General features: G+C 40.1%; 1 protein-coding gene across 2 annotated transcripts in view; it reads left to right on the top strand.

The window, feature by feature from the left end:
* LOC142408449 (coiled-coil domain-containing protein 170-like) overlaps positions 1-13,577 on the top strand; it is a 65,971-nt gene that overhangs the window by 9,090 nt on the left and 43,304 nt on the right. Inside the window, exon 1 of one of the 2 annotated variants that reach the window (XM_075498972.1) lies at positions 8,926-9,044. The exons of the other annotated variant lie outside the window; for it this stretch is intronic. Within the exon in view, the coding sequence (XP_075355087.1) occupies positions 8,958-9,044 (87 nt within the window). The 5' untranslated portion in view covers positions 8,926-8,957. Of the gene's footprint in view, positions 1-8,925; positions 9,045-13,577 lie in introns of those variants that run through there. 2 annotated transcript variants of the gene reach the window in all.

The following is a 13,577-nucleotide window of genomic DNA, read 5'->3' as shown; positions in this document are numbered from 1 at the left end:
ACACATCTGTTTGAATACTTGATAATTCATTAGATAAGATATATACAATCATTCTGTATGTATGTAAGGCTTCTTAAAATAAATTGATGTGGAAAATAAGTTGATTGTATGACTGGAAACTGTTGCAAGAATATTGAAATAAATTATATGATTTTGTGCAAAACTCGGACATCATTATACTATTTCAGTGGCTGGGAAAGCCAACTTAAAATAATTCAGGTCTTAGTTCCTGAAGGTTTTTTCTCTGAAACAGATTTTATAGAAAAACCTGTTAAGCGTACTTATCCAGTGAGGTTTTGAAAGATATAGATGCAAGAGATGGGTATCGTAAAATGTTCCTCCTCATCAAAACAGGGCAGTATTAGGGAAGTTTCTACCTTGTTACTCTACCAATATTCTTGTTCAAATTTCAAAACCTTAAAAAGCATTGAGAATCTCTTAAAATGTATCTGGTAATTATTTAAGGTTGGTGCAGCTGATGGTGTCATTATGAGGATCACTTCCCAAACTGATAGGTGCTCCATATGTTCTCAGCAAAAATGGAAATATTTTAGTGTTACGCTTGCTGTAACTAAAATATTTCCAAATAACTTTGTCTTACACACCTTACTGATGTCCCATAAACCTTAACTACTGTTGTTGAAATACTTCCGTTAAAGTTCATAGTGTATTTGCATTCATGGTTGAACTACTCAACTACTTGTTCCATGTGAAGCATATTTATCTCCTGTACTCTGTCAGGCAGCATAGGAAAAATATTCACTCTATTGCATGAAAATTACCACATGAAATGTTTTTAAACTAAAAAACCCTAAATCATGTCTAAAATATAAATTCCAAAATGGACTTTTGTACAGAACTGTTATGGGGTTTTTTTTCATTAAACAGTTTGTTTGCTTACAAGCCTTCTGTTTACCCAAAATTACAGAACAAAAGGTTGGGATGATTTTTATTTAAAGCAAAAATGTAAGTTCAAAATCACCTAAGACTTACCTAAAGATTTTAAAATAAAACTGTGAAAATGTGCTGGTTAAAATTGTCCTTTTATTTCTTTCCAGTATGGCAGTGGTAGAAAGCATGTGGGGAAAACAACTTCCTGTACCATGGACTGTTTATGTTTTCTTGTTTGGTTGTGGTTTTTTTCCTGAAACAGTTTTTCAAAACTTCTGTGAATTTTTATTCTAGCTGAAAACTTCTGTGAATTTTTATTCTAGCTGATACAGATATATTTCAATTTCTATCAATCAGCCCTGGAAATAAAAAGGCCACTAAAGTAAATTTATATAGATTAATTAATCCACATTCCGTCTCAGCTTTACAGTTGTAATTGTAATTGTAATTCTCCAGATATATTGTGAGACGGGTTTTTACTTACACTTCTTTTTGAGGTTTAGCTCATTTGGCTTTGTTTCCACTAGGAAAGAAATATAAAATATCATATTATGATCATATACAATGAATAAACATATTTGGTACTTGTATGCTGCTTTTGTTTTATCCCTTTTCAGTAAGCTAATTAATCATAGTCTTTCAAACTTCCTGTGAAGAAAAATTTTCATGCTTGTAGGAAGTTTTTATCTTTCCTAGGATTCCCCTTCTTCTTCCAAGTCTTTAATAATGTAAAAGATTAAAAGCTGAGCAGACTAAGGTAAGATATATCAAGGTATATATTATGGACTTTTACGTTTGCTTTTTTAATGTTAACTAATTGATTATGCTCATACTATTGTGGTAAGGCTGATGCTTTCTAAGTAACTATAATTGATAAAGGGCCTGATGATACTTAGTTGCGTCTTTCAATGTGCAGTTCACACTGAGTTTTGTCCGCAATTGTGGTGTTTGGCTCAGGAATTAATTTTAAAGGAGGATTTGGTTGTTACCAAATGTGGAGATACGGTGCCTGACACCTAGGCAAATGGATGATGGAGCGGAGGCAGAAGGCATCCAGGCCTCCCATTCCATGTATGGAAATGGCTGTACAGAAACCCTGTGTATTCAGCGCAGTGCTGCTTAACGCTGATACAAGGCGCAGGAACATCTCCAGATTTTCACCCCTGAAGTTCAGGCACCTGCAGAGAAAGGCTTTCTGCCCCCTTACCTGTTAACATACAGAATACTGTGCCGGAGGTAATCACATACAGCTTCCAAGAAATAGCTGAGCAAGGCTCAATCTCTAAAATGCTTGTGTATATTAAAATAACACAGCAGAGAAGGACCTGCAAACTGGTAAATCCATACTTTCCTTCAGTGGTGTTGCGTGTAGAAAGGTTGTTCTGGAAACTCTGAACTGGCTTTTAACAGCCGTTCATGGCCTGGAATAGGTTTCAGCTCTTATCTCCCACTTCCCAAGAAAATGTCTTAGCTGTCATAGATCAGGAAATGTACTGGGTTCTGGTCCTAGATAGCTTATGTACATATGTAATTGTTATTTTGGTCTAGGATCTGTGTTTGTAAAATACAAAACAATTCTGGAAAAAGGGTTAGGGTTCAGGAGTGCTTCCTCAAGCTGGCTGAAGGATCCCTTCACCTGCTCTTCCCTCTGTCCAGTGACTCTTGCGTTGTCTGCATAGCGGCCCTATTTCAACCCAGGGAGTATGTGTACCCATGCCCTAAGGTTAGGGAATTAGGAGACATAAAGTTCAAATTCCTCCAGGCAGAGAAGGGTGTACAACTTGCTGTGAGGGCTCTAGTATCTTTATGTGAACAAAAAGTATCCCCATTTCTCTGTAATTGGCTGTGTTCTTGATTTCAAGCGATCCTGAGTTAGAGCTGCACTTGATTGCCTTTGGGATGCATTGGGTGTGCAGCTTCGACTGCATCAGTGGCATTACATTTGGCCCTTAGAAGTTCTGCTGCTACTTTTCTGGATCGTGATGGAGCATTAGCAGAAGCTAGTTGCCCAGTGCAAATCAGGGAGTTTCCATACATATGTGGAAACCTAAGTTCCACATACAGAGAATTTCTAAAATAACTGCATGAACTGAGTTTAGACTTTCAAAGACTTTATATCTGGTTTAAGTTCCCCAAACTGAAAATGACCTAGTATGTCAGCAGCAGCTTTCAAAGAAGAAACTCTTAGATTTTCAAAGAAAAGAATTTCTTATAAATTGTCCTGACTTTTTTTTTTAACCATACTTGTGTTTTGATAGCTGCAAGTATCATTTAATGGATTTTTTTTGCCTTTGCTTTAATTTAACATTGTGCACTTCCTGCTGATGTCCTGAGCTGGAAAGCAGCTGTGCAAAGTGTTTTATTCTGTGTCCTCTCTCTGCTATGTCTCCATACATAGATAGATAGAGATACGTTAGTCTGTGCATAAAGTATTTTTAACCAAATATTTGCTTATATGGACACTATCTTACTACTCCTCTTGTTTCTCCCTCACTAAAACATACCTTGTATTTTGGATATAATGCTTGAATTTACAAGTAAAAAAGTTCAACTGTAATTTCCAAAACTTCAGAACATATTCTTTGGGAGGTGTAAATACAGTGTTTGTTACACCATGGAGTTTTGCATTTTCATTATTGCTGTTTGCCTTGTGTTTCAGAATTAACTTTTTGTTTTCAGTCTGTGGTTATTCTGCCCTTACAAGATAAGAAGGCATCTAGTAATGCTATCATAAAAATATTTGGTTACTGTCTTGTCATCCAAAGATATTTAGTATCTGCTCATGGGCAGGCTAAACTGTTTTATTGCCACATAGGAGATCTTCAGGAAAACCTCTCCAGAAGTGATGTCTTTCCCTGATGGTTCTGGGAAATGACTTGCTCAAACCTGAAATATGGGTGGAGAACCATGCTTAAAGAGATTCTGTGTTAAAATCTCACTGATGAGTCTGATGAGTTCCCCCATATGCATATTGCATTTTCACCACCCTGCTTTGTCCCAGTGGGGGAGTCCAGGGTTGTGAAACCAGCTGGCTTATTTCCTTCAGAAGATTTACTGACCCCACTAGATGTCTCCATCAGTTTAGCTGAGCTGTGCAAATTCACATGGGATGAGGACAGTGTTAAACTCAATGTTTTTGGGGGGGAGAAAAGGACTCCCATTTTGGTTAGGCAGAGGAACAGCTAGAATTAATCAGATGAGTTAGTCCATCTAAGCTTGTCCACTATCAGATTTACAATAGTAACTGGTACCAGACACAATTTACACACACACAACTTACACACACATCTCTTAATCATATTAGTTAGTGATATTGTCTCTCCACTTTCCCATAGGAACCTATTTTTTCCTGATAATATAATTGCCTTAATACCTTTTCCACCTTGAAGTCTGTAAATGTGTTATGAAATTACCTCCAGGGAGGCAGTATCTCCCTTTAACTGAAGTTGTATTTTCAAGCCTATGTTTAGGATCTCTACATCAAACCGTCTGTCACTGGTCGTGAGCCAGACTTCTGTATCAGCTCACAAAAAAGAAATGGGAATAAGTCCTGTCTTTCTTCATTATGTTTTTGATGTAGGTAAGCTGAGGATAAGGCACTCCTCAAGAAAACGTTCTCTGCTACTGGATGGGATACTAGTGATTTGACAGGGCGGAGGAGGAGTGCAGCTTGGTGTTGGGACATACTGTGCTTTTGGAGTTGATACCTTCTGGAAGGCAAGCAAATGAGAACCTTGGCAAGTCATGCCCGTGACTTTCATGCCAAGTATTTGTAAAAAATTTGCCTGTTTTGGTTATTCTAGCTAAATTTGTAGATAATGAAGCCCTGTGGACTAAATTTCCCCTGAATCTCTTTTGGAGAAACACATTTCGTCTTCTTTTTTAATGTTGCTAGTGTACAATTCTTTTCTACCTTAGCTATAGCTGCTTTTAGGTAATGAGTGTCTGAAATGTGTATATGCATTCAGGAAATCATTTGGAATTCGTGTGCATGATAAAACATAAATACTTCACCTTCTCAATATGGTGTTGATGTCAATGGCTTGAGGTTAATAACAAAGCTTTTTTATAGTGTTAGTAAAAAGAGAAATTTTGTTTTCAGAACTAGTATTAAATGTTTTGATTCAGTCTTTTAATCAATTGTTATGATGTATTTAAATTACAAGACCTGTGAACAGTAGAATTAATGAAGCAAAACTTTCTTTTCCCCCTAGATTCTGTCCCATGGGTACCTGAAGACCTGGTAGTTTGCCTCACTTCCTGATGGGGCATTTGGGGAAAAAAAAAAAAGAACAAAACCAAAAAAAACCCCAAACAAACCAATGAAAAAACCACCCAAACCAACAAACAAACTTTAGTACAGATTGTAATAATGCACAGAAGTGTACTGCAGGCTTTCGATACAGTTGGGGCATCTCAGTGTTCATTCTGTGCTTGGCTGTCTGTGTTTCACAATATTAGCAGGAAATTAAGCATCATTCTGACTTAACCTCTTGAGATTTGTCAAGGACTTGGAAAAAAAAATTGTTAAAGAAGTATATATCTGCATGCTTAAATACTATGATTGCACTTGGTTCTTTTGAAATCAGTTTAAAAATACAGTGCCAAAAGATGCATTTTTTTCATAGTGCTTTTGATTTTTTTAATTAATGAAAATATTTAAAAGCAATTTAACTAATAAAAATAAGATCTCACCTTTCATTAAGGAGTTAATAATTCCATTCTTAAGAATGTGTTTGGCTCTGAGGTGAGGACTTTGTGAATTCTTTCTTGAAGAAATAGTGTTTTAGGGACCTCTTTCCTAGATCAGGTCTGTCTATTACAATGTCTGTGCATCTGTACGTATCACTCTTGCAGTGCTCCTGCAGGCCCCAGTAAGCAGCTTTTTTTTTTTTTTTTAAGTGGGACTCTTATTTTATGTTACTCATTTCAGTTTTATTTTTATTAGGTTCTCAGAAGTCTGCAGACTGATTTGCTAGCAAAATACAGATACTGGTACAGAAATATCATTTTAGCCTGTGGCATACTAAGCACTTTGAAGGGTAATCTAAGCTAATTTCTGTCACTTGCTAGGGAATCTCTGGTTCAAGTGTCCAGAAACATGGAACCGTTGGGGTACTTGGAACAATAGTTCTCCATCCATCCATATCCCACAAGATACAAAGGATGTCTCTTTCATTGAGTGAGGGGCAAGCTGTCTGCATCATCACATGACTTTTAGCTTTGAAATTATTCTCAAAGGTCCATTCTCATTTACTTAACAGAAAATTCAGTTAGGAGCAGATATTTAGGGACCTGCAGAACTATCTCAATTTTTAGATTTTTGAGTGTACTGGCTACTGGAATTGGGGTTTCATATCCCAGAACAGTTTTAGCGTCTTTCCTCAACACTGAGGTCTTTCACAGAAGGGAGAGATTGTAGTAATTTTTTAATTATTATTTTCGGTTTTGAAAATTAGAGTGACTTTATTAGGTACATACGTTCAAGAGATTCTGCATCATTCTTTGCTCAGAAAGGCTGAGAACATCCTGTCCATGTATTTTCAGTAACACAACATGAAGAATCTTATTCATGAAAATGACTCCTTGAAATTATTTTTAACTAAAAATCCTGAAGTAACCCTTCATAAGTCGTTATTTCCTGCCCCTGTTAAGGAAAAAGAAACACGGAGTCCTTTTGAGAACTCTACCTGTAGTATTTAGCAAACAAGCCTAAAGCACTTTAAAGTGTGCGCATCCTCTAATAAGATACTTTTTTCTTAGTCAAATGGCTTGAAGAATGGGTATTGCACCCCCTCAAACTGCCCCGTTCTTTTCAGTGTTATATGAAATTTCTGCTTTTCTTCATCCTTTTTTTGTTTCCTCTTTTGTTGTTACTCTCGCTACAGTTCATCAGTTTTTTTAAAGCCAAATAACTTTATTTGTACGGTAAGATACAGCTGCATAAGCATTCTCCCCCTATCACTAAGGGCATAGAAGTGGCTGAAGTATAGCTCTTGAACCAGCTGTGGCACTGCAGGACTAGCGATGGGGAAGTACGCTCAAGCACATGCTTAAGAAAGTTAGGACAAAGTTTCGCAATCATTTAATCCTGCATCTGCACGCTGCTGTGGTAGTGGGACAGAATGCTGGACAAATCCAGGATGATATTTTTGTCCAAATTTGCAGAGGACATTAAAACATGTGCCAGATTTATGCTGGTTTTATGTAAGACTGCCACTACAAATTTAACCTGTCAAAAATACTTAGTAGATTTTAATTGCAGAATGAGTTTACGCTGGATCAGCATTTTGCACCATGCGGTGGTAGCAGCTTTGATCCACCATGTCTGAAATTCTAAAAACTTTTGGTTGGGCTCCCTAGCCAGCAGCATAATGTTTTAGGTACCTCATATAAGAGAACAGTCACAGACATAGAAGAGGAAAAAAAAAAAAAGGTCAGGAACATTGTTCTCATAAAAATATTAAGGCTTTGGGTTAATCAAGATTTATACCACTTTGGCATAAACTTTGGCTTGGGAACTGAATGCAATTTAACTGGGAACTAGGAATTGCCTGGGCGTTTCTCTCTGAGCCGTATGGAGACAGCCTGGGCGCACAGTTCCCCTCTGGCCACTTTCTCGCCTGGCTCCTTTTGAGAGTTTAGCACCGCAAAACTAGGGTCCCTCCTCCCGGGCAGCGCTCGCTGGGTTCAGGGAATGTCTCCCTTCAGAGAGATGCCTGCAGCACATGCTGCTTGCAGCTACCTTCTCTTCACCCCCATCCGCTCTGTCAGCACTGGATAATTTTGATTCAGAAATGCCCTGCTGATTTCACTCCTCTACTACAACAACAGTAAGTGTTTGTGTAGACAGTCCTCAAGAACAACGGTTTTTGTAATATGTTTTTATACCCCCTGTGCCATCCTGTGTTGCTGTTAGCTCACCCTTCACCTGTGAGGATGAACTGGAAACGTGCCACCAGGGAGCTGTCACCACCTCGCACACCGACGGTGATTGTGTCTTTCCCCAGACGCTCCCTGAGATGGAGGCCAGCGGCTCCTGCCACTCCTGCCACCTGTGCTGGCCGCAGCCCCGTGTGGGTCTCCATTTCCCCTGATCTGTTCCCAGCACTGCTTCCTCACATTAAGCGGTTTTTCTCCTTTCCTTTATGAGTTTAGTGGCAGATTCCAGCCAAGGTATGGCACTGTCTAGCTCTGTGCTTTAAGCGATGCAGCATTTTAAATAGGGTGATGATCCACACTGGCACCCCTCTGCTTGGGCAGGGGTCTTCTCTGTCTTTGGCAGCAGCAGTGAAACAGCATCAGGCACACAGAGAGGAGGACAAAAAAAAAGTCAGTATTACCTCTAACTTTTCCTCTCTGGAAAACATGAATAAGTCAGTGTTCCTAGGAAAGGTAAGATACTTTTTGACTTGTGAGTGAGTACAGAAATGGTGCAAGACCGCACAGTCCCCAGAGGCACTGGGGCAAGCCTGAGTAAGCAGCTCACGGGGTCTTCAAAGGAAACGATGTGCAGCACCGATACACCTGAAGGTTTAATTTTCTTCTGCTAGCTGCAGTTCCTCTCTTCCCATGTTTATCTACCTTGTTCGGAAGGGAGGCGAGGAGGAGGAGGTCCCCTTTCAGCTGGAGGTACTTCAGCAGTATTCAAGGCAGGCTGCTTTCCCGGGCTGCGGGAGGTGGTCGTGTCGCAGGCTCTGGGAGGAGAGAAGGAAACCCTGCCTGAGTAAGAGCACGCTGCTGTTCAAATTTCATCTGCTCTGCTTGCCTCTGTTTTGACTTTTTTGAGGAAAATTTTGAGGTAATTTTCTCAGGTTTATAAAGTTTTGTTGTGTAATGCCTATTTGAAGTGGAAAAAACGTTTCTGTCAGCATCCCTTTGTAAAGACTGTTCACCTTCAGGCATCGAGCACCGTCCCCCCCTTCCCTAACCAGGGGACCCCATTGCGGCCCCCACGCTGGAAGCCCCGCGGCCTGCCCGCCCCGGCCCCGCCGCCCGGGCAGAGGGCGCCGGCCGCGCCGCCCGCTTCGCGTTGCCAGGGGGACGGCGGCACCGCAGCGGCCGCCATGAGCGACGGCAGGACCGGCGGTGGCGGGCCCCGCGCGGCATCCGCCGCCCCTCGGCTGGCTGACCGGGGCAGCAGCGCGGCGGAGGTACCGCGCCGCTGGGTGCTGGGGAGCGGCCCGGCCCTGCGGCCCGCCTGCGGGGGCGGCGGTGGTTTCTGCGGGCGGGAGGCTGCGGCCCGCCCCGGCACCGCGTTCCCTGGGGAGAGCGGGGGGAGAAGGCAGCCCGGGCGCGGAGGAGGGGGGCGGCCTCGGCGACCGGGCCTGGCGGGCTGCCGTCGGCTGGGCCGGGCCGCTGCAAGGCGGCCGCGGGCTCCTGTGAGAGCCCCCGAGGCTGGCGTGCCCCGCCGTCCGGCACAGGGCGACGCTGGGCGGTAGCAGAGGGCCGGGGAGGAACTCGGAAAGGGGAGAGAGTGTTGGTTGGTTTGGGGTTTTTTTGCAGCTCCGCTACTAGAGAGTAAAGCCCCGATTTTGGAAAAATCCCCCCCTGCCCCCCCCGTCTCCAATAGCTTTCTGTAGGCTGTTTCTGTGGAGCGCGACTGACATTGAGGCTGACTGTAGTAAACCCCCCTGGCAAGTCATCTTTTCAATTTTAATTTCGCCTTTTTTAAAAAACAGCTGCTGCAGCTGCAGAGCTTTACGCGGCGGTAGATGTGCGCTTCAGCTGTAGCTCAGTGAAGTTCAGCGGATCGTTATAGCTTATCTTCACAAATTCAAGGACGAAAGTTTTTCTTATTAAGTGTTGCAGAAGGGAGTATCTTTCATGGAGTAGGAATTTATAGTTATCTAAGAATTTCTTCTTTGCATTTCTTCTTCCTTTGAAACTGGTTTGCTGGCTTTGATGTGAATTTAAAGAAGATGCTTGAGGATATTGCTTAGAAGGATCAAACTCTTTTGTACTAAGGATATTGTAGAAAAGTCGTAACGGTTTCGTATTCCAAAGGACAAACAATTCAGTAGTGTGTGAACAGCTCAGTATCTCCTTAATAGTTGAACATCAATTTTGTAATTATGCTGTATTGTTCTGAGACAAAAAATTCAGAATTTTGGTAGTTTGTCATGGCAAAATCAACGGCCATTATATTAAATATGACGGTTTTGACCCGATTACGAAGTTTTCGTTATCACTGCTTAGTTACAGAGTTGACAGTAACCTGCACCGCATCCTACTGACCTGAAGTCAAATAGTTTGTGAATGTTACCTTCGTGACTCAGCAGCACATTAGCAACTATGTATTTATAAAACATGGATTACAAAAGGCAAATCAACTACAGCACTAATCAGTCTTCATTGTGTATATACAAACACAGTTAAATATATCTAAAATATTTGCCTTTCATTGACTGTAGTAAAGTATAGTAGGCATTGTAGGAAAATTACAAGAGTGTTGGCATTGCATGACAGTCTTTTTAAAATCTCTCATTTAAGCTATTCTCTTACAAAAGTTATTTAACTCTATTCAGCACTGATAAAGTAAAAACAGTAGAACAACAAGTGGTTTGCAAAAATCTCTGCATAAGCACTTACTTTTGTCACATTTTTCTCCTAAATTCTGCCTTAGCAATTACCCTTTTTATTAATTTGAGACTAAACATAGCAGCTCCTTCTTGTTACTCCTTTTGGAAAAGCTGCGAGACAAAGTGTCAGGGGAGATCCAGATTCCTTAATTAAGCCATACAGGCAAAGGATGAAGTAAAACAAACAACATGTTAAGTAATGTTTACAGTAGGTGATGTTGTCTCTGTAATTGCCTTGAGATGACTGCTGTCTTTCATCATATTAAATGCATTTATTATATTTATATGCAAAGTCACCTCATCCTAACAGAGAGGAAAATGAAAGATGAAAACGCTTTAACTGCTGCTTGTAGTAGTAGAGGGTAAGACTAAAATTTTGATTGTCATGAAACTTTCATTTGGGCCCATTACTCAAGCTTGAAATTGGCCTCTTCAGTAGGTGAACAACACCAGAGAGTGATTTTTATCTTTCAGTAATACCTGTCAATGATTACTGCAAAGGGAGGAGGGTACTGCTAAGCAGTACTGAAGGGCGCCTTAGCCTCCCATGGATCCAATAGCACGTTTGGGGACTAACATTTCCTTGTGATTTCTTAGGGAGATAAAGTCTGCATGGAAATTTTTCAACTGCATGTTCTTCCCAGTACTTCATGTTGGATGTCATCTTCATTCTGGTTGCAGCAAATAATAACAATAAACTGTGCTGCTGCATCGTATTTTCAGAAATTAGAACGATTTTTATGCACATACACACCCATGAATATTAATTTGTCTTAGGAAGAAATATTACAGATTCAGGGTATCTCATTTTGTTTGTTTTCAGAATATGAACTGTTATGCAATGGGATTTATAGAAATTATTGAATAGCTCACTGAGTCCAACCAGTGTACTAAGTCCTGAATAGCTATGTAGGTAAAAAGGGCCCACTAGTTACCTTAATATCTGAGGAGAAAAAAAGATGTAGTTCAGTTAAGATAAATCACATGCTTATTGCTCAAGTTTCTTTTTTTTAAAATTTATCAGTGTAGAAGAGATGCAGGATGAAAGGAGAGATGAAATAAAAACTTGGAGCACATGAAAAGCAGTGGCAAAAGGAAGCGATAACTGCACAAAGCCTGACTCTGCAGCTGAACCAGTGAATGTAACTCAGAGAAGTCAAATTTAAGATGTCTGTTTTAGTTAGATGTGGGTTTGAATATTGTGGAGGCCATCAAAGCAGGTAGGCTACTAGGGAAGCTTTCCTATAGTGTTCTGCTTTTATGCCCTATTTTGCTGATGGTAACCTATAACATAGTTTAGTAAAGCAGGCCTGTGAAAAATTAATGTCGCATGTCATCATATTGCAAATCTATTTAATTTCCAACCTCTCCTCCCCCCCCATTTGTTCTGTAGCAGCAAAGGAAGAACGGAGTCGACAAAGGTTCGTGAGTCATTATTTTTGGTATGCCAACCCCAATGTGCTTAGGCGCTTTGGAAACAGGAAGAAGAAATCCCTGCCCTGAGTAGTGTCCATCTGCTATGGGAAAGAGGCAATGCATTGGCAAATCACTCAGGGTAGTGGTCAGTGCTTAAATGCTTACTGAAGGCTTTCTGTTTCAATAGAGATTTTTTAAATATATATTTTGGGAAAGGGGGGGCAGTAGTAGCAGCATTTGCCAGGGCTGAAATAAGAAATGTAGCAGGAAATACAAGAAAAGCTGACAAAACCAGAATGGGAGTGACTTGAATAGTTGGCCGGTTTCAAAGTATATGGTGAGACGTAAAACTACCGAATGTTGTTGAAGTTCTGAATGTTGAGTGTTGCCTGAGTGTTGTTTCTGAATCAGGTGAAGTTGGCCAACTACAGGCTGGATTCCAGGGAGGTGAAAGTAGTTATTTGGTAAAAAATGAAAGCAAAAAACCCCACAATAACAACAATGACCTTATGTTGTTGATCTTCTAAAGAACGCCTATTGCTAATAAAGGCAAAGTCCAAGTAGATATTACTCTTAAGTATTGTAAATAAAGGTTTAGCTTCTGTTTAGCATTTGAAGTAAAATGAAAACTTCATTTTCTTGCAGATAAGTGGAAAGGGATCAAAAAAGTTAATAACGTGAATGGGAGGAACACCCAAAAGCTAGATTATTTAAAGCTGATTGAGTGATACTATATTAGGGCTTCTCCTATCTGCCGCCTCTTATTCTTTTAACACTTTATTAATTCTTTTTTTTAACAGTAATCAGTATAAACTACATAGTACTCATGAAACATTACAAATCTGAATTTTTCCAGATACAAAAGTGCCACATCTGCATTACAAATTTTACCCATATAGTAGAGTCATGCAAAATTAATTGCATTGTTATCGGTATGATTAATGATCAGGCTTGTGAATGGCTGCTGGCAAAACACAGAAAACTATTTACTTAAATATTAAAGCATGCACATTCCCTGCCAAAAGTATGATAATCATACCAACTTTCCTAGCATGGTGTCACCATGTATGATTAGCTTTGTATTTACTAAGCCACTAGAGGATGCAGAGGTCTGCTTCTGTAAATCTCACTAAGACTGTAAATAAGTGAAATGGTAATTCCCATTGACTTTTGCACCTGGCTTCATTTAAACTTCTTTTAAATGCTTCTGAATGTGTATCTGCATCTTTAAAGTGCTCATCATTTTAAAATCTAGATTTGTATGACAAATGTAGGTTTCAGAAGTTCCATCTGTAAAGGGTTTTCTTATGTTGATTATTGCTGCTGAACAGGGGACTTCTTTCTTCAGCTATGCTCTGAAATTTTTTTTTATTTCATCAGTTTTGAGATGTATTCCTTCCTTCTGTAGAGTCATAAGTGGTTGTGTTTGTTTAGGGAAGAAAAAGAAAACATACATCAATACGGTAGTATAAATATAACAACATACATAAATAACATACACAGTGTTACTGTTTGCAAGCTCCAGCCATGGTTTTGGAGCCCTGGTGTATTACAGAACGAAAAAAACCTCTCTACATCAAATAATTTTGTGTGGTCGTACACTGTGAAACAAGTGGAGTAAAGCAAAAAAGAAGACAAAGTAGCAAAGAGATGGCACATGCCTTCCCTCACTCCCTCAGAATGGTGATA

The sequence above is a fragment of the Mycteria americana genome, chromosome 3, assembly GCF_035582795.1.
Source record: "Mycteria americana isolate JAX WOST 10 ecotype Jacksonville Zoo and Gardens chromosome 3, USCA_MyAme_1.0, whole genome shotgun sequence".
NCBI classification, from domain to species: Eukaryota; Metazoa; Chordata; class Aves; order Ciconiiformes; family Ciconiidae; genus Mycteria; species Mycteria americana.
This window is presented reverse-complemented; position numbering and strand designations above follow the sequence as displayed.